At 48.8% G+C, this 27,985-nt stretch overlaps 2 protein-coding genes across 3 annotated transcripts; one reads left to right on the forward strand and one right to left on the reverse strand.

Annotated features, from left to right (window-relative positions):
* Positions 1–609: 609 nt before the first annotated feature.
* Positions 610–12,561, reverse strand: RBM18 (RNA binding motif protein 18). Its single transcript, XM_054220414.1, has 6 exons — positions 12,389–12,561; positions 12,206–12,322; positions 5,840–5,966; positions 4,488–4,574; positions 2,573–2,658; positions 610–1,237 (listed from the first exon to the last, which is right to left on the reverse strand). The coding sequence occupies exons 2-6, from the start codon at positions 12,316–12,318 to the stop codon at positions 1,078–1,080; spliced, it is 573 nt and encodes a 190-aa protein (XP_054076389.1). The 5' UTR covers positions 12,319–12,322; positions 12,389–12,561; the 3' UTR covers positions 610–1,077.
* MRRF (mitochondrial ribosome recycling factor) lies at positions 11,727–26,947 on the forward strand. 2 transcript variants are annotated; one of them, XM_054220413.1, is made up of 7 exons: positions 11,727–11,743; positions 13,421–13,620; positions 14,074–14,229; positions 15,469–15,587; positions 18,403–18,494; positions 23,998–24,157; positions 25,695–26,947. In XM_054220413.1, the coding sequence occupies exons 2-7, from the start codon at positions 13,446–13,448 to the stop codon at positions 25,770–25,772; spliced, it is 780 nt and encodes a 259-aa protein (XP_054076388.1). In that variant the 5' UTR covers positions 11,727–11,743; positions 13,421–13,445; the 3' UTR covers positions 25,773–26,947. The 2 variants fall into 2 exon arrangements, with proteins under 2 accessions (XP_054076388.1, XP_054076387.1); XM_054220412.1 differs by lacking the exon at positions 11,727–11,743 and adding an exon at positions 12,382–12,529.
* The last annotated feature ends 1,038 nt before the right edge of the window (positions 26,948–27,985 follow it).

Genomic DNA, 27,985 nt, shown 5'->3' on the forward strand with positions numbered 1-27,985 from the left:
AAAACGCTGCCAGACAACATTTGTTCCTCAGATTTATATTCTGCAGAGAATGTCTGGGGAGAAGAATATGCTGCAGATCTAATGGTTTAAGTGCGATCCCATCCATCAGACCTGCATATTCAGCACGTGGTGCGGGTGACCTCAGCACACAGCAGAGCCGCTTTGCCACAAAGGCTTGTGCCACTTTACACCGAGAGGCAACCAACCACCTCCACCGGCCAGCAAAAAGCAGAAGCGGGACTGGATGGTGGCAGGGGCTGAGGTCATGTGCTTGACAGATGTCTCCGAGGCGGCAGCGTTATTCTCACGCTGTCACATCTGGTTTATGAAGAGCTACCACCGAAGGGGATTACTGAACGCAAACATCAGACACGCCACCGCTGCGCTCCGAAGGTTACAGCACAGCGCAGACCTCACCGGGGTGTGAATACGCTCATTCCTACACGGAGGCACATACCTCGTGTCTCAGTGACACTGAAAATACCCGGGCTGTGTCATGACTTATCTTAAGGTTACCATAGCATAAACTAATACCTGAAAGTCTGCAAAATAAATTTGCTTTGGTGCATATAAAATACTGCATGCACAGTTACTAAGAGTGTTGCAAAATCTATTTAAAATGAGTTTTATTGAGATGAAAAAGTTTTCCATGGTAACTACAGAATGTTAATCAAAACCAAGTGCTTCCCCTCCATTAAAAAACACAAATCGGAATACTTTTTGTTCAAAAATACTTTAAAAAGTAATCAGTTAAATGGAGTATTTTGGGATGTGCTTTACTCCACAGACTGGTTACTGTTTCTAATCTTGCTAATGAATGCACACTAACGAGAGGTTGTCTGCGTGTTCATCAGAGGCTTTGAAGGGAACCTACTTCTCTGAACAGCGTTCAGCTGGGGAGCTGCACTGGCAGTAAGGAATTATTCAGCAACCACCTAATGTGTTACAAAACACGCTGCCATGTACAGTGGCGTGCTCGGGCGGCAGCATCCTTCCCACTCTACAAAGTACAAAAGCATCGGAGGACTCCAGGTATACAAAGCAGTGTTTCTTGCTACCATTATCGATTCATAAGCATCATCTCCTAGATTTCCAGGCAGTTCTGGAATAAGGAGTAGTCCTTTTCTTATCCGGTGGTTTGAAGTAAGAATAAACAGGCGCTGCTGGGTATTCCGCGTCTGGGTTTTCTGCCATCATTTTCAGCTTGGCTTCAATGGCCTTTATTTTTGCACTGACACTGGAAAGAGGAAAAACAGAAGAGAAATTGAGCTTGAGCTTAGCATGGAATCAGACTACAGCAATCCTGAGATTTTGCTGACGTGTGAATACTTAGCCACACAAGGAGGGGCGAGGCAGCCCCCACCACAAGCAGCATGAAGGTGGGAGGCAGGAATCTACTGCTTAAAGCCCACACGTTTCCCTTCAATCCTCAGCATGGATTTGCTTAGGAAAAGTCCTCCGATACATCACAGCACCACAAAATAACGGTCCTTGCACCGACTCAGCACTTTCCCGAGGACACTGAGCAAGCCGAGTATACAACAAGGCTTCCTACTTCATGTGAAATGATGTCATTTAACGAGGTCTGAGCATGTGCAGCAGAGTGCAGCTCAGACGAGGCTGCTGGAAACAGCAGAGAAATGAAAGCCAGACTTCCTCCCAGCTACAAGACCGCTCGGGATGGGAAAACCCCAAACTCTAATTAGGTCAGGAAGAAACATTATTTCAACATTAGCAGGGTTTATCCCAAAGGGAGAAGCTATCCCAAGGTTACACCCCAAATTCCTAGCGCTTTTGTTATTCGCTATCCTCCAGTGGGTATGGACCGAGGAACGTTCCCTTCTCTGCCGTGACGTCTTGCAGCATCCATTCTCACTAAAACAACTCCTTTGTGCCACTGACGTAGCTAGCAACCCGCATGACTTGAGTCTCTCTGCTCATTACTTCCTAGCGTGTTACTTCTGAATTCCAAGCTCATTTTATCTGTTGGCAAATTCATTATCCCCAGTCCTTACAGTGTCCCATTGACAGAACGCAGAAGAAAACCACGTATCCTTTCAACCAGACTGTGAATTAGCAAAGCAGCATTACGTGCTTTAGGTAGAGGGGCTGGAGGATTTAACCACATCCCACAGAGAAGACTTACTAGCCCTAACGCTGAAGGGGGGGAGAAAGTACTACTTCTGACCTCTGATTTTGTTCTAACCTTTTACCACTATAATACAAATTCTTGCTCATAAGCATTTTCCTTAATCAAATTAGTACAGTACAAAACCTCTCACTGAAACTCATACGAAAAAGTGCAAAGCACATTCTGTCCAAATGAGCTGGGATGTGACGTGTTCCCATTCCCTGCCTTACCTCTTTCCTTCCTACTGCCCCAGTAGCTTCACACATTAAAAAATAAACTTCAAGCCTGAAGGGTCCCACATCAAATAAGTCACTTTGCAGGTTTTCTGCCATGTTATATTTTTAGCAAAAAGATAACACCAACAACTCCAGCTCTAATTGAAGAAGTTAGTTCCCTGCTGCTCCCAGAGTTTGGTCACCTCTCACCCACCCCGTCTCCTACCTCAGGTTAGACTGGGGCGGCTCCGTGCTGGAAGATGGCTCCAGACTGATTGGAAGGATCTTCTCATTCTTATTGTGATCATATCTCTGCGAACAAGAGACCAAGGATTGTAGTCAGCTGGAATTACGAACAAAGGAATGTTTGCCCACAGATACACTTTAAAGTTGTATTACTACCACCTCAGATTTTGTAAAACTTTTGCTAGGAATGATTTTGGTGGCCAAACACTGAAACAAATCCCAACCATATTTGTTTAGTACCGACACGGAATGTGGACTCTAATGCCGAACACTTATGTGCATGGTACTATGGATCCTTAAGCCTTATCCTGTCTTACCACTTTCTTGTTCCCCTCTATAGAAGGCATGAAGCAAAGACGGTAAATTTTAAGGTAACTTCTGTACTGTACTGCAATGCTCTTTATACAGACATTGTGCAGAGTCAGAAGGTAACCCAAGCCCACAACTGCACAGAATCATGCAGTGCTGGGAGAAAAAAAAAAAAAAAATTTAAAAAAAAGACCAGTTAGGAACGACCTCCTCCTTTCTGAAGAAAGCAGCTTGTGAGTCTGTCATCTCTGTGGGCAACGGGCCTCCTGAACTATTTGCAGTGTTCTGCTTCCTTATTTCGCTTGGCACAAAGTCAGGCTTGTTTTTCAGCAAAGCTGCTCAAACCGACAGTGTCTGGTAAGCCTTGGCTGCTCATCTTAGAACTACTTAGCATGGTGCTGGTATTGTCTAAAATAAACACTTGCTACAATAAGCCAGTTTTGTGTTGTTAAATCTTTCTATTCACAGATTAGAAAATGCCACGCAAACTGAAGGGATTATTTATGCCTGTTCTTCACCATGGCCCAGGCAGCCAAGCCCCGAGCTGCCCTGCCGAACTCCCGCCTGAGCACACACTCACTGCTCTGCCCAAAACCCCTGCTACAGCCCGATCATTCCCCAGGCATCCAAAAGCACATGGAGCTCGAGTAGCTACAGAGCTAAAGAAAATGGAGATAGCATTTGCACAAGCTCGGATGTGCTGACAAAAACCCGGAGCCCTTGAAGCCAATAATTAAAACAACGTGGTTTCCTCTAATGAAGATACCTGTTGGGTTTTTGTGGGTTGTTTTTTTTTTTTTCTTCCCCTTTTTAGCATCCAAAGCACTAGAATACTTGATAAGAGAAAGAGCAGAAAGCTGCTTGTAGGATAATCAACACACGCTAAAAGCAAGCTACCCAATGGAAAATAGCAACAAGAATCCATTTATCTGCAAAGAAAGTAACTGAAAACAAATTGTTTTATCGAATATCAGATAGTAAATAACTACAGGAGAAACAAGACAAGAATTAAAAAAAAATATTTTTTTAAAAATAATACGTTCCAGAAGGTACTGCTTAAGTTAATAGTAAAAACTTGATGTTCTGCGTAACACAGCAAGCAATAAAAGGATATTTAGCTTAGATGTTAAATATGTTGCTTTAAAGTCAGAAGTAATTAGAGCTGCTGCCATATAAGTGCTTTCAGAAGTGGAACAAAGCAACACAGTACTCAGTAATTGAGAATTTCCATGCATCTTCTACCCAAAAAGAGAGCAAAACCACAAAGACAAGGATACAAACTTTCAGCCAATTGCTCGTTAAGTTTGGGAAAAGTTAAAATGTGGACATTTATCGAAGTAATCTGTTCATATCGCTCTGATCAGAAACTCCCTTCCACAGAACATCAGGTTAAATGGCCTATTCCTATTCACAGCTAATCCAGCACAGTTTAGGTAGACAGGAGAAGTAGCAGATTAATACCATTTTTATGAGAGTTATTTCCTAGAACAGACTGAAATTATCTCGCCAGGCTAAGACAGCTTTGATAAGAATTGTTCCTTAGTATTAAATTTTTTGGATTTTGCAAATTACAGCAAGCAGCTTACCTTGACTTGCGCATGTGCCCACCGCACCACCAATTTCTTGGAAAGGGCCAGTTTCCCATTGAGACACTGGATCGCCTTTTCTGCTTCCTGCACAGGATGCACAGGAAGACAGTTCAATAAACAAACCAAGCCTTTAGTCAAAACCGACTCAGATGTAAAGAGCCTTTTTTTCTTTGTAAATCAGTCTTCTGTACATACAGCTAACTGACAGCAAAGAAAGTTTACCCCATTGTATCCTAACCCAGGAATATCTTTCTGTCACCAACATCCATCTGAGTAACCAGACTTTTATAAACCAATAAGGCAGATTCTTTCACTTGTTTGGGGGGAGGAAATAGGGAAAAAGATCAAGAGTTTGAAAATACCAAAAGCAGAAGCCACTGGAACAGCATTCTCAGGGAGGTTTTATGCTACAGGAATTTCTCTGGAAAATACTGTGATTCATTACAGTGATTACATGTGTCTGATTAACACCTATCTATGCTTATTCCACATCCTGCTCATGCGCACTGGGGGAATTATCCACTCAGTCCTGATCTAGGCTCGGCACTTGGAATCTCAGCTTCAGGACACTCCTATAAAACTTGATTCACAGCAGTTGAAAATTTATGTTGCAATGCTCTTCCACCTTGCCATGAATAATCATTCCAGCAGTTTCTAGAGCTAACGCACTGTCTCAGGGCTCTTCTAACATCCTTACCAGCTACTGCGCAGCAAAACAATGAGCGCTTAAACCAGCAAGCAATCTCCAAACACACTGTTCACAACTTCTGAACAATTCTAGCAGAATTGCGACAAAATTACTGCAGCTCTGATGTTACAGGGGAGCATGACTTGAAATTTTGATTTCTAACAAGAGCTGAAGCCCCGAATGGACAGCCAGGGGCAGATCACTCCAGGATGCTGCAGATTTGTCATGTCGTACATCTGGCAGCACCAAAAAAGTTGGTGTTTGTGTGTTCACGAGGCCAAAGTAAAACCAGGAGGACTTCAGAGCACTGCTGGATTTCAGGTGGTCTGGCAGGCTGACCCAAGGCTCCACGTGGATCGCAGCACCTCCACGGTACAACTCCACAAGCTCACTACAGAAGTGGACCAAAGAACTAGCCCTTTCCGATTAGCATTAGAAAGCAGGATTCAGGAAAAGCCAGCACAGGAGAAAGGAAATCACTATTGCTGCTTCCAGGAGCAGTCACAGAGTGGGGCTGTTAAGAGTCTGTGGGTTTGTGTAGACGAGGTATTTAACTTATCCCTTCCTGTTTTAGCTTTACATTGACATTAAAAAAAAAAAAAAGAAAGATGGGGAAATAAGCCAGTCATTTAAATCAGAATTTTAGATAATAGCAACATACCTGTTTGGTTTCAAAGTTCACGAAACAGTAGCCCCTCGGCTGCCCCTCCAGAGCACCAGACTTGTGAAACAGAAAGTCAAATTGCTTTACTTTGCCAAACTTCTGAAGGAGTTTGAGAAGGTGGTATCTGAAGGGGAAAGAAGACATTTATGAAAACTTTTACCGCTATCAAAATGAGGAGATAGAGAGGAACCCCCCCCCCATATATATATATCACAGTCAGCTGCGTCACACATATATTCCCAAATACCTACAGAGATGGGTCCCTGTACAGCAACCCCTCAGCGCCCTGAGCTCTGAGCTGCATTATCAGTGACTGCTCTAAAACCCCAAGGCACAGAGCTTCCCTCCCAGCGGTGTCAGCTGAAGGGTGTGCAGAAGATCTATTAATAGTTGGCTTTTGGACAATTATGCAAAGGTTTGCCAGGAGTCAAGGAGGGCTTTGCCTCCTGCCCCTCTAAATCGCACCTACTTTCAAGCACAAACATCATGCCTCCCCCTCCCTAGCCCTGATGTGACCACCTGAAGCTCCATCCTACGTATTCCTCTCCCTGCACAAACAGCCCTAGTTCACAGCACCCTGTGTCCCTCAGAATCCCAGCTATTCTTGCTGCCCTCCCTCTCCCTGTACAAGCACCGCTAGTCCCATCCCTTCCCTGTGCCAAGCAGCATCAGTGCACCGACAAGGACATGGCCAGATCACACTGAAATGCAGCCATCTCCCACTTGCCTGGTGGGACTGGGGCAGCGGGAAGAGAGAAGAATAAGCAGAACAAACTGCAACCAGGAATTGACAGCAGACCAGCAAAAAAAGGCACCAGACAGACCTCAGTATCATCCAGGCCAAATCTGCCAGTGCTTCTGGCTCAGACGGCTTTGCAGCGACATGCACATGAAAGTCAGACACTTATTTAGCCAATTATCTTCCTACCATCCAGTAGGGAGTGTGCTGTTTTCAATAAAACTGGGAAAAGCCAGAGTAAATCTGTCTGCTTAGTCTCTAGTGCACCGAGCAACTTAAAATTAGGAGCACATTTGTTGTACAGGCCACATCTAATCCTGAAAGTTCTTTGCAGCTTTTCTGGTTCCCTGGATCAAAGTGTTCAACAACAGTAGCTGGAAAAGTGTGGCCTTTAGGAAGGAAAGTGACACCTGTACTATTTCACTGCCCGATCCCATCCCTAGGGTTTAAGAATTGTCTAAGGGTTCAATAAAGGTGTCTTAGTCAGGGCTGATCTTCTCCTGATCAGCTGTACAGCGTTCGTTAGCAAGCTGCGTAGTCTAAGCCAAATTTTCAGCTTGCAAAGTAACACTCAGCGCTCTGAAAGCCTAGGAGGGTAACTCAACGAGCACATGGACCAGGCAGCAGCTGAAACCTTGCATGTCAGACATGAATGGTCAGTAGTGGCCCAAGATGGCCAAATGCACCAGGCAACTTTAGGGACAGTCCAAAGAGGAAGGGCAGACAACATTTTTCCTAATAAAGCCCGATAGGATGTTCGAAAAGGGCTTTAGCCCTTTGTTAAGCTTCAGAGGCCAGGCAAGAAAGTTCCAGGAATGTGAGTCATCTCACAGGATGGGTCACGGTGGACATTCAGGATGTGCACTTTTAAAGAGGTGAAGGTGCAGCAAGTGTTCAGACGAGCAGCGCAGAAGGGCCAAGCGATCTCCCAGGGGAATAAACACATTGTTATTGATTATGGAAGGCTTCCTACATCCTTTGGAATACAGAAGCAGCACTGTGGTCTTCCAAGAGGCCTACGAACCCTCGGTCTCTGCTGAGAAAGCAAGGGAGACAGAAAAGCAAGAGCAGGGAAAAAAGAAAAAAAGGAGCTGGTTACACAGTAAACAAGTTTCACCAACGCATCTCAGGCTACCAACAAGCACTCACAGGAGTACAAGTAAAAACCCTAATTTTGGAGACACAAGATGTATATAAAACCCCACATGTTGAACTTTGAGAGCCTCCAAAACATGTAAATGCACCTCAGGTTTGTTTCTGTAAACACATTGCTGCAAAAAGCACTTGCAATTTCAGCAGTATGAAAATAAAGTCCTTACCACTAGAATGCTGTCCTTCTTTTGGCAATTACAGAGGCAGTGGAAGGGCAACAGTGATTCTCATTGCATTCTGCTCAGCAGCAACAAAACCCTGCAGCTGCCCTGCAAAAGGAATGCTTTGTGGCGGGGATTTTTTTCTGAGAACCTCTGCATTCAAATAATACTTTCTTAGCAGCAAAGTGGTAGTTGTTCCTTTAAAACAAATTTTATTAAGAGTCTAGAAGCAACCTATGTAATATATTTTATTTAGAATATTTACATCGTAGATGATGCAAATGCTATTTTCCAACCACAGAGGCAATTCTTACAACCGCAGGTCACCTACTCTCTATGGAACACTCAGAACTGAAGTCTTGTATAACTTAAAGTTTCAGGCTGTAATTATGATTTGTTATTGTTAATATAGTGAGGGCATTAACAGTAACTTGACAAGTAGTTTTCCAAGCCAAGAGGACTTCAGTACTGAAGGAAGACCTGTCACGGAAAACCCCAAGCCTTAAAAAAAAAAAAAAAAAAGTGAGAACATGTAAAAAGCTTTACTATGGCAACGACTTGGGTTATCCAGAGCTTGGAAGTGATTCGCACAGATGTGGCCACCGTGCTGTGCAGATCACCGTGGCCAACCTCAATTTCCACTTCCTGTCATCTGATGTGAATGCGAGACAAACCAGCAGCTCCCCCATTTCCTTTTCCTCCACTCTTCCTCCTGGCACCCCGAGCGCTATTCAAACACAGGCAAGGCTTCCTCTGAACAATGCTGTCCCAAGGATACCGCAAAGGTACCGGGCCACATGCAAAACCTATTATGGCGAAGAATTTTGCCCCACTGGGAGTCAGCGGGAGTCTGTAACAACAACGTACGCACACATTGTTTTCTAGGTGAGACTCATCAAGATGGGATCCCAGACAAGCAGCAGAACAGCCAAGGAAGCTGAACACCCACTATTTCATAACTGTGGAAAATGAATGGTCATTCAAAGGCTACTGGAAACTAGATAATATGTATGTGTAATCATAGAGCTGGAAATTAAATTTTTGGCCACACAAAATGTTGAAGAGTCTCAAAAGGCTTTACAAAGAGGAATGGGCAGAGGAGGCAGTCCTACCCTGCTTGTCATGCAGAAGACGTAACTGAAGCATGGGGTTTTTCCCCGCACGACGGGAGCACTGAGAGGCAATGTGAACGGACGGTTGTGCCACAGCACATCTTCTGCCCCACTGCGCAGCTGGGGGAAAAACGCTGCACCAGGCAATGCTCACGGTGACGGTGAGGGGACTCCACGGCTTCCTTGCTCAGTGATACCAAACCCTGAACCAACCATCTGCTGCCCTCCTTGTGCATTGCTGTGGCAGGCCCCACAGCAGGGATAATTCAGCATCAGAAGCGCCTGGAGACGATGTCCTATGTCATGAACAGGTCCTACAGTGGCAGTTCACCTCCTTCCAGCTGCTAAGAACACACTCAGCAGACTCCTAAAACTATCTTCTTCCACGGGCAGAACAATCCTTTAAGGATGCTGGATAAAAGAAGCGAAGTCACCCAAGCAAACATCACTGATAAGGAGGAATGCCCCCCAGAAGAGCCACCATACCACAGTACGTAGGGTATGTCAGCGTTCGAGATCCTTTGAGACTCCCCTTTGAGTCACAGTTACTCAGTATATGCAATAACCTCCTATAAGCCATCAAGTTGCAGGCTGTAATTTGTGGGCAGCCCTACATTTATAAATTCCTATTCCTGCAGCTTGTGCTCAAATGTGTGTGTTACCTATTAACTCCCTAGCGCTTGATTGCAGCTATAGGTTGCTCTCTAAATGGAAGTCTTGGATTAATTCAAGACTTTCTGAACTCATTTCTGCTCAAGAAAGTCACAACCACTTATTAACCCTGCTAACAACTCAATCAACTTTACTTCGTCTTAAACAAATCTTAGATAGAAATGGCAGAGACAACCCTTTAAAAATCAGATAAAAGCAGGAAACGAAGAAACAGCTATTTAATTTTCAGATATATGTTTTTAGTCATGTCATTAGTAACCTCAACAGGGATAACTCAGATGAGCAACTACGAGCAGAGATGTAAGCCCTTAGGACAAGAAAGTAAGGATGAAGATGAAAGAAACTTACTGAGCTGACACAGAACTCCACTCTCTCTCTGCACTGACAACGTGCTAAAAGGAACTTCCTCTTTTTTTTATTCACAAGGAAACGAAGATTACAATATAGTTTGCAGAGAGCATAGCCATTTTTGAAGTAAAACCAAAAGCAAGGCACAGAATTATAAAGTGTCAGATAAGCAACAAGCACTGTCACTCATCACTGGGCAAACTTTTAAACATTTAGTAGCGTGGAAGCATTCTAGGTTTGATAATGCTGGAGAACGAAACCCTCTAACCAGTCTCCCGCCCCTTGCCCACAGCTGTGACACTGCTCTGGACACGGTCCCCGGCAGTGAGGGTGCCAGGGCAGCCGTGCCCTGACTGCTGAACTCATGCAGCTGCAATACGTTATTCGAAAAGGAACAGCCTGCCCATGCAAACAGCTGACTGAAACCCACAAAACTCATTTCATCCAAGCTACAAAAAGGGTAAATTTTGCCATATAAAACTATCACTCGACTGGCCTAGATTCAGAAGAACAACCTAGACTGAAAGGGTCTTTAAAAACACCACTAACGATCACCCTGGGAAGCGAAGGATCTAATGCATTTACAAACACCCACTATTCTTCCCCTCACACTAACCCAGTTTCCTGAATCTTTAAGGACCCAGCAAACAACATGCTCCAGAACTCCTATATCTAATTTTACGTGGTCAGTGAATGTGGACAAACCAGAGTAACATAGCTGTGGGATAAAAATGGTAATTAATGCAGAAACCACCCAAAGCTGAATGGCTGAAAAGCACAATGCATTAATGATTCCATTTAGAGGCTATTAGAAAACTGCTCTGTTAAGATGAACCACATTTAGAATAAAAACCTAGCACCTGCACACACACAAAAAGAAGCAGGAAGAAAAAGTATTCCATGACAGGCACATACAATAGTTAATCAAAAATGCTTGTTTCTTAGAAGTGTATAAACCCCAAATTGTTTTGGGTTTTGTTGTTTTGGTGTGGGTTCTTTTTATACAACCTACTGATTTCTCGGCACACTATCCAAACATTGAACAGCAAGTCGTGTTTCCTTGACAATTTAGCTGTCCAAATACTATGTTTGCGCAGAAGATAATTATCTGCAGTCTGGAGAAAAGATGAAATGCATACACACACACGTTTGATTTATGCACCACAAGCAGCCAGCCCCACTGTACCCTACCTCACTTCCCCGCAGTTACTCCAGTGAGTAACTCTCCTCTGTTCAACCCACATCCCGCTGCTGACACCAGGAAAACAGCAAAACAAGGCTCCTGGTCACCCTGAAAGTCTCAAACCTAAAATTCTAACATGTTTAGGAAACAAAGATGTTTCCCACCCCTGGGCTCCCAGCCCGAGCAGTGGCTCAGAGGATCACTCCATGCGTAGTTAAGTGGCTGCCTCTGAGCCCCTTGGTCCATGGGGCCAGCACAGCCCTGGAGACACCCCACATACACACACCCACACACCCCACGCACACCCACTTCAGGCCACTTGCTGCCAGGCAGCAGCACCGAGCAGACACCCAGCTGTCCACGCAGTGCGGTGGGAGCTGGGACCAGCTGGTAAATTTCAAGTGGGCGACCGTCACCCCTTGCTGTGGGGCAGAGGCGAGAGCTGGGTGTGCTACACCAGCCTGCGCTGCCCTCCTGGGCACGGGGGCACCCCCAAAAAGGGTCCCCCAAAACTGACACCCAGCCCACATCCAGGTAAGCACCGGGGACCAGAGAGTGGGGACCTAACGCCGCGCCCTCAGGGGCAGCCAGGGCTGGGGAGGGACAGGGCAGGAACCGAGGCAGGGAGACGTGTCACTGCCCGGGGGTGTTCGCTGCTGGGGGGGGGGGGCGGAAGACGGCCCCGTTGATAGGATACCGGGGGGCCAGTACCACTGGTGTGGGGTGACACGGCCCCGTTGATGAGCTACCGAGAGTCCAGAACGGCTGCTGGGGGGGTAACACGGCCGTGTTGATGGGGCACCAGGAGGCCGGTACGGCTGCTGGAGAGGGACACGGCCCCGTTGATGGGGTACCCGGGAGGCGGTACCGAGGGGTAGCGGGCGGGAGGCGGCGCCTCTGAGGGCCGGGGGAGGCGGTTCCGCTGGCGGGGGGTACCGGCAGGGCCGGCGGGGGTGGGGGGGTGGGGGGTGCGGTGCCGCGCACAGAATCACTCACTCGGTGATCTTGGGGTCGAGGTTGCCGATCCAGAGGCGGTGCCCGTCCTGCAGGGCGCCCTCCGAGAGGATAGAGGCGTTCTCCAGCGGCAGCGCCTGGCGCCCAGGCTCCATGGCTCTGCGGGGAGCAGCAGTGAGAAGGGGGCGGGGGACGCGGGCCGAGCCGGGCCGGGCCCGCACTCACCATCACACCGCGGCACGGCGCAGGCCGCGGCCGCTCCGTCCTCCCGCAGGCCTCGCCCCGCCCTTGGCGCCGCTCTCTGACGACATAACGCCGCGGGCGCGGCCCGATGACGTCGGCCGGAACGCGCGGGGCTGCGCCACGGTGAGCGAGGCGGCGGGCGGGGGGACGCCCGGCTTGCCCTGCCCCGGCCCCGGCCCTCCCCTGCCCCTTCACCGCCCCCGGTACCGCTCCCCGGCCCGGCGGGGCAGCCCGGCCCTCCGCGGGGCACCGTGGGGCGCGGGCGGGGCGGGGCCGGGCCGGTGCGTCCTGAGGAGAGAGGGGGGGCACGGCGAGGGGCGGGGCTTTCTTCAGGGGCGGGGGGGCTCAGGGGCGTGGTCTGGGTGGGCGTGGCCATGACCCCGCCGGGGCGGGCGGACCCAGCCGGGTTCCGTGTCCAGGGCCCCCCCCCCCCCCCGGTCCCCGCCGCGGGGCGCAGGGCTCCCGGGGGGGCGGTCCCCCGGGGGGTTCCCCGCCGCGGCCGGGAGCGCGGGGAGAGGCCGGTGCCGCCGGTGGCCGGCAGCTTCCCGGCTCCCGCAGCCATCGCGCCCTTGTCCGGACGGGACCCTGCGTTTGTGCAGCTCCGAGCACGGCCGAGCCGCGGCTGCGGTAACGCCTTTGAGCCCCCGACGGCCCAGGCTCGAATAAAACCTGTGAATTCGGGGGGGAATTTGGGACCTCAAACCTCCTGTGACAGAAATTAAAGTTTCTACTCGGCTACTGTGCAAATACCAGCTACTCAGCAGGTGTGGGTTTTGCCCCCCAGGCCCATACCCCTCTGGACAGATACACGAAGGCCGCGCAGAGAACATATTTATTATGGGCTGTCTGTCACTGAGGACAGCGAGGACGCGTTCGCCCTTTGGTCGCTGCAGTGCCCTCAGACCCGCCGCCCGTGTTGCTCAGCTGTCACCTTGCACACATGAGCACACCTAAATCCTGAACCTGTTTCTTTTTGGCACGCTGAGTGTTGCACCTGCCTTTTCTCTTTTACAGGTGGGTTAGGGCACAGCTATAAACAATGGCTGTGGCACTAAGATGCTTCCGTCATCTGCCATCCCTGCTTTGCCGTTCTTCCTTTGCAATGCGATGGGGGCTGCCGCAGGCTCCTGCAGCCTGCCCGGCCCTGCTCCTGGATGGCTGCAGGCAGTCTGTCCATCAGATGCAGTTGACCAGACAGCTAGCTACCAAAAAAGGTAACGACAGCAGCCTTTTTCCTAGTGTTTGCAACCCCTCGGTATGTTCCCAGGATTTCTCTCCTTATCCCTTTTATCTTGCGTACCAGTATTGATCTAACTTGGGCAGAGCGCAGCTCCGGAGGAGCTGGTTTGCCAGCCGGTGTTGCAGCGTACAGGGGACCTGAGCCCTTCCCCAGGAGAGGTACTGCGCGGAGCTGGTGCTGCGCTGGGGCAGCAGGCAGCAATTGTCACAGGCTGGGCTGGAGTCAGTGCCCACAGTGTGACCTACAAATACATTTTGAGTTATGTGTTCAGGTGCTGGGCTATTTACTCAATTGAAAATACAGTTACTTCGGTTTATCTTAGACTCAATTCTAAATCTAACAGGGGTTTTAATGTCTTCTTTCTGCTTTCTAGTGGAACGACTAACTGTTGTTGGAAACTGAAATTAATTTTATGTGTAATCTGCAGCTAAAGGTAAAGGGCAGAGTCAAGCCAGAGTGAATATCAGCGCTGCCCTAGTTGAGGATATTATCAATTTGGAGGAAACCAATGAAGACATGCAGGCAGTAGTAGAAGCTCTGAAAGAAGATTTCAGCAGAAATCTCAGTGTTAGAACCTCACCAGGTTGGTAACTTTCTTGTATGATGCTCTATTGCCTGTAAATAAGGATACCAATCCTAGTAACGGAGAACTCTGATTTTTTCAACAGTTGTTTTCTCTTTATTGAGTTATTCACTGGGCACCCACTTACTACAACCTTGACGTCCCCAACTAAAGGCTTTCTTCACCCTGAGCTTGACCAGGAAGAATCCATTTTTGTTAATAGCTTCCTGGAAATAGCTTTTGTAAGTGGGAGATGTCAAAAGTGTCTAACTGAACTGTTTGCAGATGTGATGAAGAAGCAGGTTGTCAGCTAATGGTGCAGTAGGGCAGGAAAAATCCAATTGCCATTAAATTAGCCTCTTGGAAATTGCCATCAGGCTGGTGTCTGGCATATACAAACTTTTTTTGCTGTGCGTCGTTGTGGTTAGTGACCTTTCAAGCCTTGTTCACTTAGTGAATTTTGTGTTTTAGGAAGAAATGTGAATATATTTGACTAAGCTACAGTTACTATAACACTCTGAACATACGCATTTGTAAGTAGTATCAAGTGTCAGGGATAAAATTTAACATTAAACAATGACCAAATTTGAATCATTCACCACCCCAGCTCTGGCAGGGGCACTTCAGTCTTTAATGGAGTTGGGAAGCGTAGCGCAGTCTCTTAACTATTTATTTTAACCATAGGTATTTTTTATAATTGCACTGATAAAGTACCTCTTGTCCCATGTGCCTTTTGGGCTGTTAACATTTTGGAGCAGTAACTAGAGAGCAGATTAAGAGTAGCTCAGGGAGAAACTGAATACTTTAAATTAGGCAGCGTACAACACCTCCTCTTGGGACTTGGGAAAAAAAACGAGGGGGTTGAGAGAACACTGCTAAGTTAAAGACAATAGTTGTCTTGATTTTTATAACAACAACTTGATTTTCTTTAAGTTCTCAGAATTAAAAAATAATGATTTCCTTTTAATTCTTAACAATCTTCCTTAGTTTTCCTATTCTAGTAACGAAAACAAACAAGAGTTTTGTGTTCATGTTTTTGTGCTTTAGAGTAGCATTGAAATATTTAGCTTGCAAATACCACAGGGGATGCATGAACACAAACAGCACCTGAAGTCTGAATAAACATGGGGTTTTTTTCTTTTGTAACATCTATATTTTGCATACCAGAAGGGAAGTGCGACACTGCGTACGCTTTTTTCTTCAGCGTCTCTGTGCACTGCTGTATCGTACTGAAGCTGCTCTGTGTTTGGTTCTTTTGAGGGGTCCTTGATCACATAATCGTGGTGACAAAAGATGGGAAGTTTCCGCTGAACCAGCTGGGGCAGATCTCACAGAAATCACCGCAGCTCATAATAGTGAACATGACCAATTTCCCAGAGGTAAGGACACATTACCGAAGGCATTGCGAGGGGAGATAATTGCCACGGGAACAAGCAGGTTGATGCTGAGGAAAGGAACGTTTAGACGAAATCAGTCAAACCTGGCAGGGCTGAGAGCTCTGGCTATGCTGTGCGTCGAGTTGCGGCTGACACAAAACAGAAGTGGTATTTTGCTGCCAACTGCACGGGGCAAGCGACTCCCCAGCCCTGTCCGACGCACAGAGCATCTCCTGTGCAGCGGCACAGGGTCAGACAGGAGTGACGGGCTGCGCTGGGCTGCAGTCGCTCTCAGGCTCTATCCCATATGTGCCACAGTATGAGGGGTTTGCTCCAGGGATTGGTTTCCCATCAGCCGGATCTGCAAGAGCTTGGTTGAAAAGCGGCACTGAACGTGTTGCAGATGCCTGAACTACACACACGGAAACGACGCTGCATCTGCCCCGTTGTATTTACGTCATTTCAGTTCCTCATGAAGACCGTGCACAGAACCAGACACATAGATGGAATAGTCTGTATTTGTGCTGGGGACACCATCAATCTCCTCTAAGACTTGCATACTTATCACCGGGGCTGGTGACACCCCCGGAGAGCTCATGGAAGAAGCTGCTGATGTAGCCTGCGAGCTTCTGAAAAGCCTCCCTGGTAGGACGAAGCTGGGCCTGTGCTAAGTGCCGTCACAGGGCCTGGCTCGGGCACTGCTGAGGGTGGCGAGCTCCTCCCTTGGCAGCTCCTGCAGGTCAGAACCCTGAATTAGGTGCTTTGACCTGCCCTCCGGAAGAGCCGACTTCCCTTAATTTTCTGCAGGAGCCTTAGTTCAACTTGCCCGTAAATGAGGCAGCAAATCTGAATCCTACCTTGGGATCAAGCCCGTGTGGTGCCCTGCGGCGGGTGCATGCAGACAGAGCCGGGCAGCCACGCAGATAGGAGCAGTAACCAGCACAAGGTTAGCTGTTCATCCCGCTCCAGCTCTGGAGCTTTGCCAAGGCTTATCTCTATTTATTTTGCAAAGGCTTTCCCCAATTAATTAAGTCAGCAAAGTCTCAGAGGAGGTCAGTGTAAGGCACTTGATGCCTAAGTGTTTCTTAAAGTGTATCCAGCATGTGTAATGGCTTTGAAGATTGGAGGCCCCTCATCAGCAAGTGCAGCGAGATCCCTCGGAGTGCTGGAGCTAAGAGGGCCGGGGAAGTCAGTCCATGACTTAGCCCGTGTCCAAGCATGAGCTCAGGCTGAGAAATGAGCATGGGAGAAATTAAATATCACCGTATATACCATTGGCTACAGTTGCTTTCTAAGCCAAAGGACCATTTTTCATTCGAACTGGAACTAAAACTATTTCTCTCAATGCAGTTGGTTTATACCATAACTCCATGGATAGACTGAACTCTCTAAAACCATTAGAGACGGCTTAACGTGATGTCATTATTTACAGCACGTACCCAGTGCTTCATGGCACTGGAAAACAAATAAAAATGCCTGAAGAGTCTGGGAAAGAAAATAATCATAGAAAAGGACTTGCAGGGCCAAATTCTGTTTGCCTAAGAGTTATAAAAACAAACAGGACTATGTCTTTTAAGCATGGCTATTTATTTCATGGGCTGCAAGAGGATGGGGGCAATATTGCAATGTTTTCCCCTTCCTCTATCCCCTCCAATAGGTATGTTAAACATCACAGCTTTTGCTGAGCATTTCCTTCCTACAGAGCAAGCACTGTCCATAGAATAACACATTTACATTCCTAACGTGCTGAGATCATCTTGGTTACATTTTCTCTGCCCTTGTTGTGTTCTGGAGGACAGCAGTTATGCCTTGCAGAACACTGGCACAGCATTCATTTTGCTCAGTGATGTCACGCGTTGGAGACCTAAACAAATATGCAGAGCTTTATTTTGTGCCTCAGTTGACAAAAGCCAAACTTCATAAATACGGTCTACTGCAGCAGCCTGGAGCTAGAGTTAATGATGGCAGAGAGCATCAGAAATAGCAACACGCCTTGTAGGAAATGCCACGCGAGTGCCACAAGAATACAGCCTCACTCGGTCTTGTTATTGTCAATGTCAAGAACGAAGCAACCTGGCAGAGCGCTGCGGGAGCTCCCGGCAAAGCTGTGATTTAACCGTAAAGGCTGACACTCTGTGAAGGTACACCAGCGGCCTGGGAGGGGGAAAGAAGCCCTTTAATCACTTTGCTGTTCCCAGGCAAACCTGCGCGCCCCACCTTTTAAGCAGAGCAGAGTGTCAGCCAGCGGTGATGGAGTTTTGAGAAGTTAATCCTAAGTAATAAGCTGTAAAATAAACATAGAGCTGGGCATGGGCGCTATTTCTCAGCCAACTGCTACTACCCTGCTGTAATGCGGTTAGGTTGTAGTGCTGAAGTGGTTAAGTTAGTTAACGTTCCTAAATTGGCACTGTGTGATTTCTAGTGGGAAACATTCAACTGGAATTTTTAAATGCTCAGAATCTTTCATCTCCTTCGCCACAGTCAGGCTATGCCTTGGGAATTTATTGCGGTTTCACTCTGCGTTGCCTCAAACCATTCAAATAGTTTCAAAGAAGCAAAACAGTTTTCTTTTGTTGTTGCTTTGCTTCCTTTCCCCTCTCCCCCCCTTCGTGCCCCCCTACCCCAATGCCGAGCGCGGCCGGAGTTTCCCATTCGGTTTGATCAAAGCTCTCCGCACCAATGTAACTTCCTGATCTTACTGGTAACAGAAGTAAATGTTTCCATGTTCCATGGAGATGGATTGCCAACTATTGACAGAGTTCTGGCATATGGGAATGATTATTTCCTAATTCCCTTTACCTTTTGATCTGTTTTACAGAGCACAGCTGCGGCTACGAAGGCTATAAGGGAGAGTGGCATGAACCTGAACCCAGAAGTGGATGGGACACTAATTCGGGTGCCAATTCCTAAGTGAGTATTGATGCCTGCCTGAGTTCGTCATCCCGCAGGATAAAGCAATAGGTTTCAGTGAATGCCCTTCAGAGGGCAAGCGCACACGATTGCTGTAATGTCATGATGCAGCTGCTTTCCAAATAGCTATATTTCAGGTTCAGAAAAAAAACCTGAATCCCTAAAAGCGTCTGGTGGAAGCTCTTCCAAGTGTCTGAGCTCTAAGTCGCCGCATTTTGGCATCTGGTGGTTGGTCTTTTTGTTCTTTATCTTCCCCCTGCAGAGGAAAGTTGGTCCTAGCTGCCTGCAGCACTTGGCAAGTGACAGCCAGAGGCTTTTGAAGCTGTGTTGCCTTAATTCAGGGGCTGATTCTTTGCTGCCCTGCTGTGAATTCCTTGAGTTACATGAGCGCAGAGCAGCAGTAACACAGTAGTGAAGCAGTTGCATCAGGGGCACTTAGTCAGGGCTTCAGTTTGGGTCAGGAGGGCGCTTTTGAAGTGAGTCCCTGCACGATCCCTGCTTGGCGTGCTTTGGGCTGCAGCACGCTGGCGTCTCTGCCTGCGAACAGGATTCCTGTCAGGTGAAACTAAGTAGAGGGGTACCCTCCGGGAGCACATGGAGTGCTCCCCCACTGCACACGCGTGTTCGGTCCTGGGACCAGGCTGGACCTCATATGAAGCGAGACCTCCCAGCGGCTCCACTCGGCCTGTGCTGTGCACCTCGCTGGCACAGACGCAGCAGCACTGCTCTGCCAGGTCTGGCTGCTGCAAGAAGTCACGAGTTCCCAGCGGTGCTCAGGCCCTGCAGCCATGGAACCGTCTAAACACCCTGGGCAGATACGGATGTAGGTGGTCTGGCAGCCGGGGGTTACAAGGTGCTGGGCTGCTGCAAACAGCTCCCGCAAAGGGTGAAGACGGCTCCGTACACTGCCTTGTGCGCACAAACACCTTGCACGTGCGCTGCCTTTCACAAGCAGGTGACTTCTCAGTAGAGATGAACCAAGAATTTCTCATGCTTTGGATCTACTTTAAAAATTCTATGGAATTTTATCTAGCATTTTGATCAGAGACGTCTAATTGCAGCTTTCCGTTGCTGTAGGTGAGAGGGAATGACATTATCATTCTATTTGCTGATTTTCTTTTCCCCGTGCTCCCTGCCCTTCCCCCATTCCTCAGGAGAGGAGGCAGAGGAGGAGGAGGGCACCATTATCTTCATAATTGCTGAGGCTCCTGGGTTGCTGCACAGTGGTTTGATTGTTAATGGGCACTTGGGTCATCCTTGAATATGAATTGCAGGGGAGGAAACTCCGAAACTGCAAATCTCAATCTTAAAAAAAAAAAAAAAAAAATACTGTTTTTAAAACAAATGTGTACGGTCTGTCACTACCTTTTGCGGTGCTGCAGAGCAAAAACGGGTCTTCTCTCCCCAGGGGAGATCTGCCTGGCGTGCTCCCTCCTTCCGCGGGTGCAGGGGGGTTGCTGCTCCTGGCCCCTCTCCCGGCTGGTTGGCAGCCTGGGGAGTCCCCAGTTAAGGAGGTTTTTGGCCTGGGGGGACGAGCCCTGCAGATCTGTCCCCACAGGCACCTCCAGTCCCCTTTGCTCACCCGCTCTTTAGGAACACGACTGGCTCTTTCAGAGTTTCATCCACTCATCAAAAAGACAAGCAGACAGTTTCAATCCTTTAAAACCTTCTAATGCAGAGGGAGGCAGGAATAATCAAATTCTGCTGGCGACCTCTCTTTACTATTATATGCCCGGATTGCTTTTTCTGATTTTCCAAAGGTTTTCATTTTCCCAGCTCTCTGAAGCTGCTTACGAAACATTGTGTGACAGAGAGATGCAGTTGAAATTGCCAAAGTTCTGGCAGGTGCAAACAAATGGAAACGAAGGGACAAAACTGTTTCTGCAGAAATTGGTTCTTTCATAAGTAAAAGTAAAATCAAACCTGAATTGATCTTGCCTGTTACTAAAACCACTTTTTATTCTTACCTATCAGCTGGACACACGTGCATCATATTTTGCCTTATGCAGCTCCAGCTATGCTTCAGTGCTTGGGAGTGTTTCAACTGAGCATTTTAAAATGGAGTTTACTTTTCAGTATTTACTCTGTTAGTTTAGTTTTTGCATTGTGGTTTTAACAGAAAAAGTACACTCGTTTCTTTCGTGTTTACTTCTGCTTCCTGCTAGGATCCCCTCTGCTCCCTAAGGCATTCGCCTGTTTGTGTTGCTAGCACTGCATAGGCAATATTTATTTGTATAAAAGTATTCTCTAAGGGTTTAGAAAGGAAAAAAAAAAAAAAGAAAGAAAACCAGCCATGGGAACACTTGTATTGGTTGATCTTTTGGCCAAATTTGACCTGACCTTGTGTCTTTTATGGTATTGCCTCATTTTTAGATTCATCTTTTTTGGACCCATTGTGTTACACTGGATATTGTTTGTAAATTAGTAATATTTTTACACATGCTTTACTGAAAGCCAGATGACTCATTTGAAAGTTTAATGACTCATTGTGAGCTTTTTTTCCTTTGCCCTTTAAGAAATATGCAAAGATACCTACTATGGGGAGAAAGGACTCAAAAAAATTCATTTGGAAAAGAAAAAGCTGTTTGTGAGCTGCGTTGCCCCAGATCGCTCATCAGGAGTCTCTCGCATGCTTTTTTTTTTTAAGCAATATATGTTGCACCCTGTGTTTATCTGCAATTATGCATGCAGAGTATCTAGTTAAGCCTACTTTCCTTTGACAGATCCCTCTCATTCACAGGAAATTCCTAGCGTTCGAGGTACAGAAATCACTCTTACCCGCATGAAGGTCTTGCGCTGGAGACGAGTCGTGGCCTGCGCTGGCTGCGGGTCTGCTCCTGCCGCACGTGGGGAGAGCGGCACCCAAGGGCTGCGGTGCTTAAACCCCGGCTTGCTGGTGGAAGCAGAAAAAATGAGATGTCACCCCTGGGGTGTCTGAACACCCTGGCGGGTCAGACACCCGTCTCAGATCCCGGCAGGGCAGGGCCATCCCCGGGGGAACAGCAGGATTTGAGCCCGCTGCTCCTCCAGCCGCAGGGGAGGGAGGCGTTCCCCCGGCAGAGAGGGGAAGGGGCGACTTGTCTCGTTCCCCACTTCTAGCACCCCTTCCCCGGGTTCACTTCACACTTTTTTTGGCTTTAAAGAGCGGGTGGGGGCAATGGTTACTAGACAGAAAAGAAAACATATCTAAGAACAGCTTAAAAGTCCCAGATCTGGGGACAGGATTAAACAACTGTCCTTAGAAACCATGGGCCTGGCTCGTGTTGATGGATTCCTTAACCAGAAACAGCATCTGCTTGAAAAAGCGTCTGTTTCTGGCATTGTTGGTAGCATTGCTGAGAATTTACACACAGTCTGGCTGGAACATAAAACCCGCTGAGAAACTCCACGGCGCTGCGCAGTGATAAAAAGAAATTGGTGTTAATAAAGACAGACAAGGAGGCATGAAAGCTGTGACCCCGTGCCAAGAAGCATAGGAAATCTGGCAGCGCTGCATAAACAAAAACATTTCCTTAAAGGCTCGGCAGCCCCAAGCAGGCGAGTGATACCCTCAGCACAATTCGCAAAAGCTGAGCGGGGAGGCGAATAGCTGACGGCAACTTGCTCTCCCACCGCTGAGCAGCCCTGCTGCGGAACGGCTCACCTCGCCACCCAGCAGGAGATGGGAGAGATTTCCAGCTCCCTCCTCCAGGTTCAGCAGCCGGGATTGACTCCCTGCCCCCCCAAAAAAAGCTGCCTGAGAATCTGACCTCACCCAGACCTCTGCTTCTGAGCCGGCTTTGCTGGTTTCGCATGTGCCGCGGGACCTCTGGCTGGGGAGATCGAATACGAGAAGCCCTAAGGGCATCGATGTTGGGATGCAGAGGAAACCACAAGTAACCCCGCTCACTTCTAATTAGGTGTTCAGTCCAGGCTCGAGCCTGCGCTGACCAGAAGCCTCTCGCCACATGTGAAATTCGCTGGCCATCTCCCCCCGGCTGCCCCTCGATGGGGCTGGGGGTGGCTGCAAGGGGCATCCCCGATGCCAGGGCTGGGTCGCTGCACTCCAGGTCTGTCAGCTTTTCTAGCAATCCCCAATTCCTGTAATTACCAATCAGTTCTGGGAAGCCTATTCCCTCCTGCACCGTGAAGTAAGGATAACTGGCGAGAGGCTACAGACATCTGCGAGCGACCGGGCTGCCGGGGGACAGTATCGGCGCGGGTGCGACTCGGGAAGGGCTGAGGGTCTGATCCTGCCTCAACAGCCTCCCCATAACGCACCCACGCTGCCCTGGGAGCCCTCGCCCCACGTTTCCTGAGCTCTCTGCAGGAAGAGCCTTGGCCTCAGTGTTTCGGTGACCCAGGCTGTTGCAGCCAATTTCTAAATACGCCTGTGAAATGTTTATTTTGCAATATCTTCTGCAAGCAGACAGGCGCTCTCTTTCACGTGAGTCTCTGTGAGCACACGGGGTTTTGGTTTTTTTTCATTCTCAAGGCAGTCTGTAAACTTCAGTAACCATGAAAATAATTAAAATATTATTGTTAAGCACTAGCAGTTGATGTTGACAGTGGTCAGCTGTAGGTGCTGGAGCATGACCAGAGCTGAGGTGACACGTCAGCCATTCCTGTGCCTTATTCAGGTGCTCAGACTCCCTCATCACCTGCAGTTGTTAGTTTGGGATAGAAAGGTGAGGATTTTCTTGTGGTACCACAGCAGTAACTGACACCATGTTGGGGGAAGGTAGAGCTGAAGTTCTCCTGGTCTGAGTTACCTGTCTAGCATCTTCCTCCTGTCAAACTCGGCATTCACATAATCTTGGTGAAAAAGGCCTGGTTGTGATGAGCTGGAATAAGCTTGAGCAAAACATAAGCTCTGTAGCTTCCGGATAGATAATTCAGGTTCTTCAGTTGCAGGGAGACGATACCGAGTTTCAGGAAGGGATGGAGGTTTCCTCCCAGCTTTGCAGGATTACACTTTTCAGCTCCGTCTCTCAGGTCTGGAGCTGGATTTTCCCTCTTTCCCACAGCTGCTTTGGCAGCAGAAAAAAGGAAAGCCTGAACATTTCAGCATGACTTTCAGGCACTGCAGTGACAACTATAAAACAAGCAAGATCCAGTCCAAGTCCCTCGGCTTAGGGCTGTGCTGGGAACTTTCCATTCCAGGCTCAAGACTTGCTTCACTGGGGTGTGCTGCCCTGGCCATGCTGCGCAGAGGTGGCTGATGCGCCCAAGTGGACCAAAACAGGGGAAAAACACGCCCTGAGCTCTTCGAGTCCCTCTGCCCTTGTGACGTAGGGCCTCCACATGGGGCGAGCTCGGTCTTAGCTGTCTCGTGGCTTTTGGGTGTCCCTGCACAGCCCGGCGTGGTGCTGCACGGCAGCTCTGTCTAGGCCAGTTGGAGAGATCCGCAGCAGAGAGGATTGCCACCTTTACCCAAATTACATCACAGAAGATAAATCTGGCTGTGCTACGCCTGACATTGTTGGGGTTTTTTTTGGTGTTTTCTCATTCCTCTCGCTGCCAGGGTAACGAGGGAGCACAGGGAGAGCCTGGCCAAGCTGGCCAAGCAGTCCACCAACAAGTCCAAAGAAGCCCTGAGAAAGGTGCGAAGCAAAAGCGTCAACCAGGTAAAGAAGTTCAAGAGCAAAGTGTCTGAAGACACCATCTGGCTGCTAGAAAAGCAGGTAATTATTTTTTTTGTCCTTCTGCCATGTCATGATGTTTCACAGCTCAGTGGTGTGTTTGTGCCAGCCCTTGCTGGCAAATCCCCAGCACTGAGAACCCGGCTGGGGAACGGGCAGCCCTCGGCTGAATTTTTTGAGTCAGCAACGGCTGTTGTATTTGCTATTTCTTTGTGAGATTTGGGGCTTCGATCTCAAAGGCAAATTTATGATATGAACCATTGTAAGCTGACACGGGGGAAAAAGAAAAAATGTTTCCCGAAAGCTTTCATACTAGGAAGGATTGTTGCAGAAGCCAGCTGAACTTGGGGAGCAAAACGACCCACGTCCATAGCTTCACCACCGTTAACACAGTGCCTGGCCACTGCAAAACAGCTGGTGTTAATGAGGATGGCTCCAGTTTGTTATTAATGAAAAGGCTAGCAAGATTATCTCTGTTAGGAGTTTTTGGCTCCAATTCAGGAAAATACTTAAGCACATGCCTAATTCCCTAAGAGCAGATGTCACTAAAGTCAATTACTTGGGCATAAACTCAGGCACAAGCCTAAGTGTTTCGCTGAATTGATGCCTCTGAAGGCAGGCCATTACTTTTTAGCTGTTTGTTTATTAACAGCTAAAGTTAGATACATTGCAAATGCTTCGGGACAGTTCTCTGTGTGCTCACAAAAATAAACATTGATATACAGAGCATTTGTGCAAGCAGGAAAAATGGCCATGCTATTGTAACTGAATCCTGTTGGGAAGCAGTTCTCCCAGAGCAGACAGATGGTTTTCTGCATTTTATAGAGGTAGCGTCTCAAGTCTAATTTTCGCTTGTACACAATTTTTTCAGCATGAGGAAAGGTCATCGCTATATACCTCGGACCTTGGGAGCGAGGGTATCTTAAATCAGTCCTGTAAAATTAGTGCATACCCCCCGCCCCACGTGCTTCAACCTTTATCTGTCTCACTCAAATAAGTGCATGCACATTTTGGTCCCATTTACATGCTTTCTGTGTTCATCCCATGTTACCAGGAGACCTGATTCCTTGGCAGGGCTTTAACAATCACCATTTATTTCTTTTTACAAGAAATAAACAGACCTGTTACTTGACGTGTGAATTCTTAGCATCTATCAAGGCTGCACTCCTGCTATTACCTAGTTTGTTCTGATAGTGGAAAGGTTGCGGGAGGTAATGAGATGAGCTCTGTCTTCTCTGGTGCCAACACCAGCAGGTCTCCAACTCTGCCTTCCCCTGAAGTCGCTCTGTTAAATAAGGACCTGACCAAGTCCCCTGTGAAGCTCAGCCAAGCGTTTGCGTTGTGCGTCTCTTTTCAGAGCCTTTGACCAGTCCCTGTTCTCGCTGTACAGATGCGACGCTGGCACAGAATCACTGAGGGCTGGTGGGAGCCCCCAGGAAGAGCCAGTTATTGCCCCAGCACTATTTTGGGTTTTATTAAGACCTCAGGCTTTGTTTCAGGATGTGATCCAGTCACTCCTTTCTCTTTAAACTCTGGCATCACCTAGCACGCGACTCAGACTTGTACTGTGTTGCCACAGATCCAGCAAATGGCAGACAGCGCTGCAGCGGAGATGGACAAACTGCTGGCAGCAAAGACCAAGGAGCTGCTTGGATAAGCGCAGTCCCAATGGACACACTCCCCCCTCGAGCAAGAACGAGCTGCCATGCACCCCGGTCATCCCTGCCCAGAGCCAGCAGCCTCGGGCGACGGGCAGGGGCAGCTCTGCCAGGCATCCGGAGCAGCCCTGTGCTTCGGCTGCTCCGATTCCCCACCTTGGATTGTGCTGGAGGGAGGGGGAACTCTCCTCGCTGTTCTTCATCCAGGTGGGTGAACGAAGATTAAAAATAAAACAGCAGGAGGGAGGACTGGAGGCTGCTGGAAGGGCTCCCACACAGAAGCTGAGGCACAGGAGGGACGACTGCCCTGCTGGCCTTGCACCCCAGCCCGTTGGCATCCCAGCACCTCGCAGCCTGGCAGGAGCGAGGACCACGCGCAAGGGAAACCTGCGCTATCCTGCTGTGAACATCAGCATTTATTTTTACTTAAAATAAAGTCAAAATGAGACGTGGAGGAGCAACTTTGGGCCAGCCAGTTCCTCATTGGTGCGTCCCCTTGGGTTCTCGTGTGCCAAAAGAAGTGTTTGCCCATTGCCGTGGCCAGCAGAGTCACCTGCAGCCTGGCCACCGGGAAGGCGCAAGGGAGCTCAACACTGCCCGGTGCAGCGTGGGCAGGGGAAAGGGGCTTTGTGGTTCCCTCAGCTTCGTGGATAGAGAACTGAAACCAGTGCAGTCAGCATGGCTGTTTTAGCTAGGACTGAGAAAACAAAAAGCCAACACGAAAACTTTCCGAAACCAGCATCTGCCCTCCCTGACCAGTTACAGCACACCCGCGCGAGCCACCAGTACCACGTTTTAGGGGTGGAGGAGGCAGAAGCAGAACGCAGTCCTGAGCGCATCACACAGCCCAGCTCCTCACTGCCAGCAGGTACTTCCCAATGGCAGCAAACGGCCTCCCCGCAGCCTCGGGCGGTGGCAAGAGGAGGGAAGGTGGTGGCCAGCAGCACAGCCCCCTCCCAAGGCATCTGGGTTCAGAGAGCACCAAGTGCTCTGCAGTCCTTAAATAAACAACTCCCCAAAAGCGAGTTTGTGTGCAGTGGGGAGGGGGAGGAGGATGAAGGATTTGCTCTGCTAGGGCCCCACATGTCAACAATTTCTCTGCTTTGTGTATTTTGGCCAAAGCGCTTACCATGATAAATGAATAAAGGAAAATGGCGAGCCCAGGGCGGTTACATGGCTCGGTAAATTGCTTTCAGCTGATTACTGTATTTCTTTTGACATTTATCAACTGGGCTTTTTTTTTTTTTTGCTGTTGTTGCAGCCTCAGCATCCCAGCAGCAGCCTGGCCTTGAAGGGTTTCCCTGGTACCTGGCCGGAGCGGCGGCTGCTGAGCTGGGAGTTTCTCCAAGCCAGGGCAGGTGGAGAAGCTGCTGCTGGTGCAGGCTCCGGCGGGGCTGGCGCTGCCCACGGGGGCTCCTTCGGCCTCTTCCCAGTCTCTGAGGCACTGGCCGTGGGACGATGGAGGGCTGGGCTGGTGGGGACAGGCAGCGGAGCTGCAGGGGGTCATTGCACGGGGGAATTTCCCAAGTATCTACTACTATTCCTTACCCTGTGGCATCACATTCCACCTCACGTGAATTAAAACCTGGTGGTAAAACTGCACCAGCACCAGGCTGGGGATGGAGCTGCGGGTCCCCAGCACGGCTGTGCCTTTTGGGGGGCAACAGGAGGGAGTCCTGGGCAGGTCCAGAGCTGGCCACGCTGGTGAGGCAAAGCCAGGTGCAAAAATAGTATTTAAGTAAAGCAAGTCAGAGACCTGTTCTCCAAGTGACCACAGCTGATGGTCCCACGGCAGAGGAGGGTTTGGGGAGTCCATTTGCCTGTGTCCTCACCTCACCCACCATGCTCTGCATCAGCCAGGAGGAGCCACAGCACCCACAGATCCTGCTCTCACCCCGCTACCAGCCACCCCCACCCCCCCACCACCACGGCCACAGCACAGACACCCACCGAGGGCCACTACAAACCACCCAGGAGAAGAGAGGACAGACACTCACCACGCTTACTGTGACCGTGGCTGGCTAGCACATGGGGTGGCTCTGGGCTGGCCCCATTTTCCCTTTTTCTGTACAAATTGCCTGCTGTCGTGGTACTCCACAGCAGGAGCTGCAGCACAAGGCCTGCCTGCTCCAAAGGCTCCCTCCACCAGCATCAGCAGGAACCTCTCACTTGACTCCAGCCTGGATCACACCCAGAGCTGATAAGAAGCTGC

The sequence above is a fragment of the Rissa tridactyla genome, chromosome 14 (genome assembly GCF_028500815.1).
Source record: "Rissa tridactyla isolate bRisTri1 chromosome 14, bRisTri1.patW.cur.20221130, whole genome shotgun sequence".
NCBI classification, from domain to species: domain Eukaryota; kingdom Metazoa; phylum Chordata; class Aves; order Charadriiformes; family Laridae; genus Rissa; species Rissa tridactyla.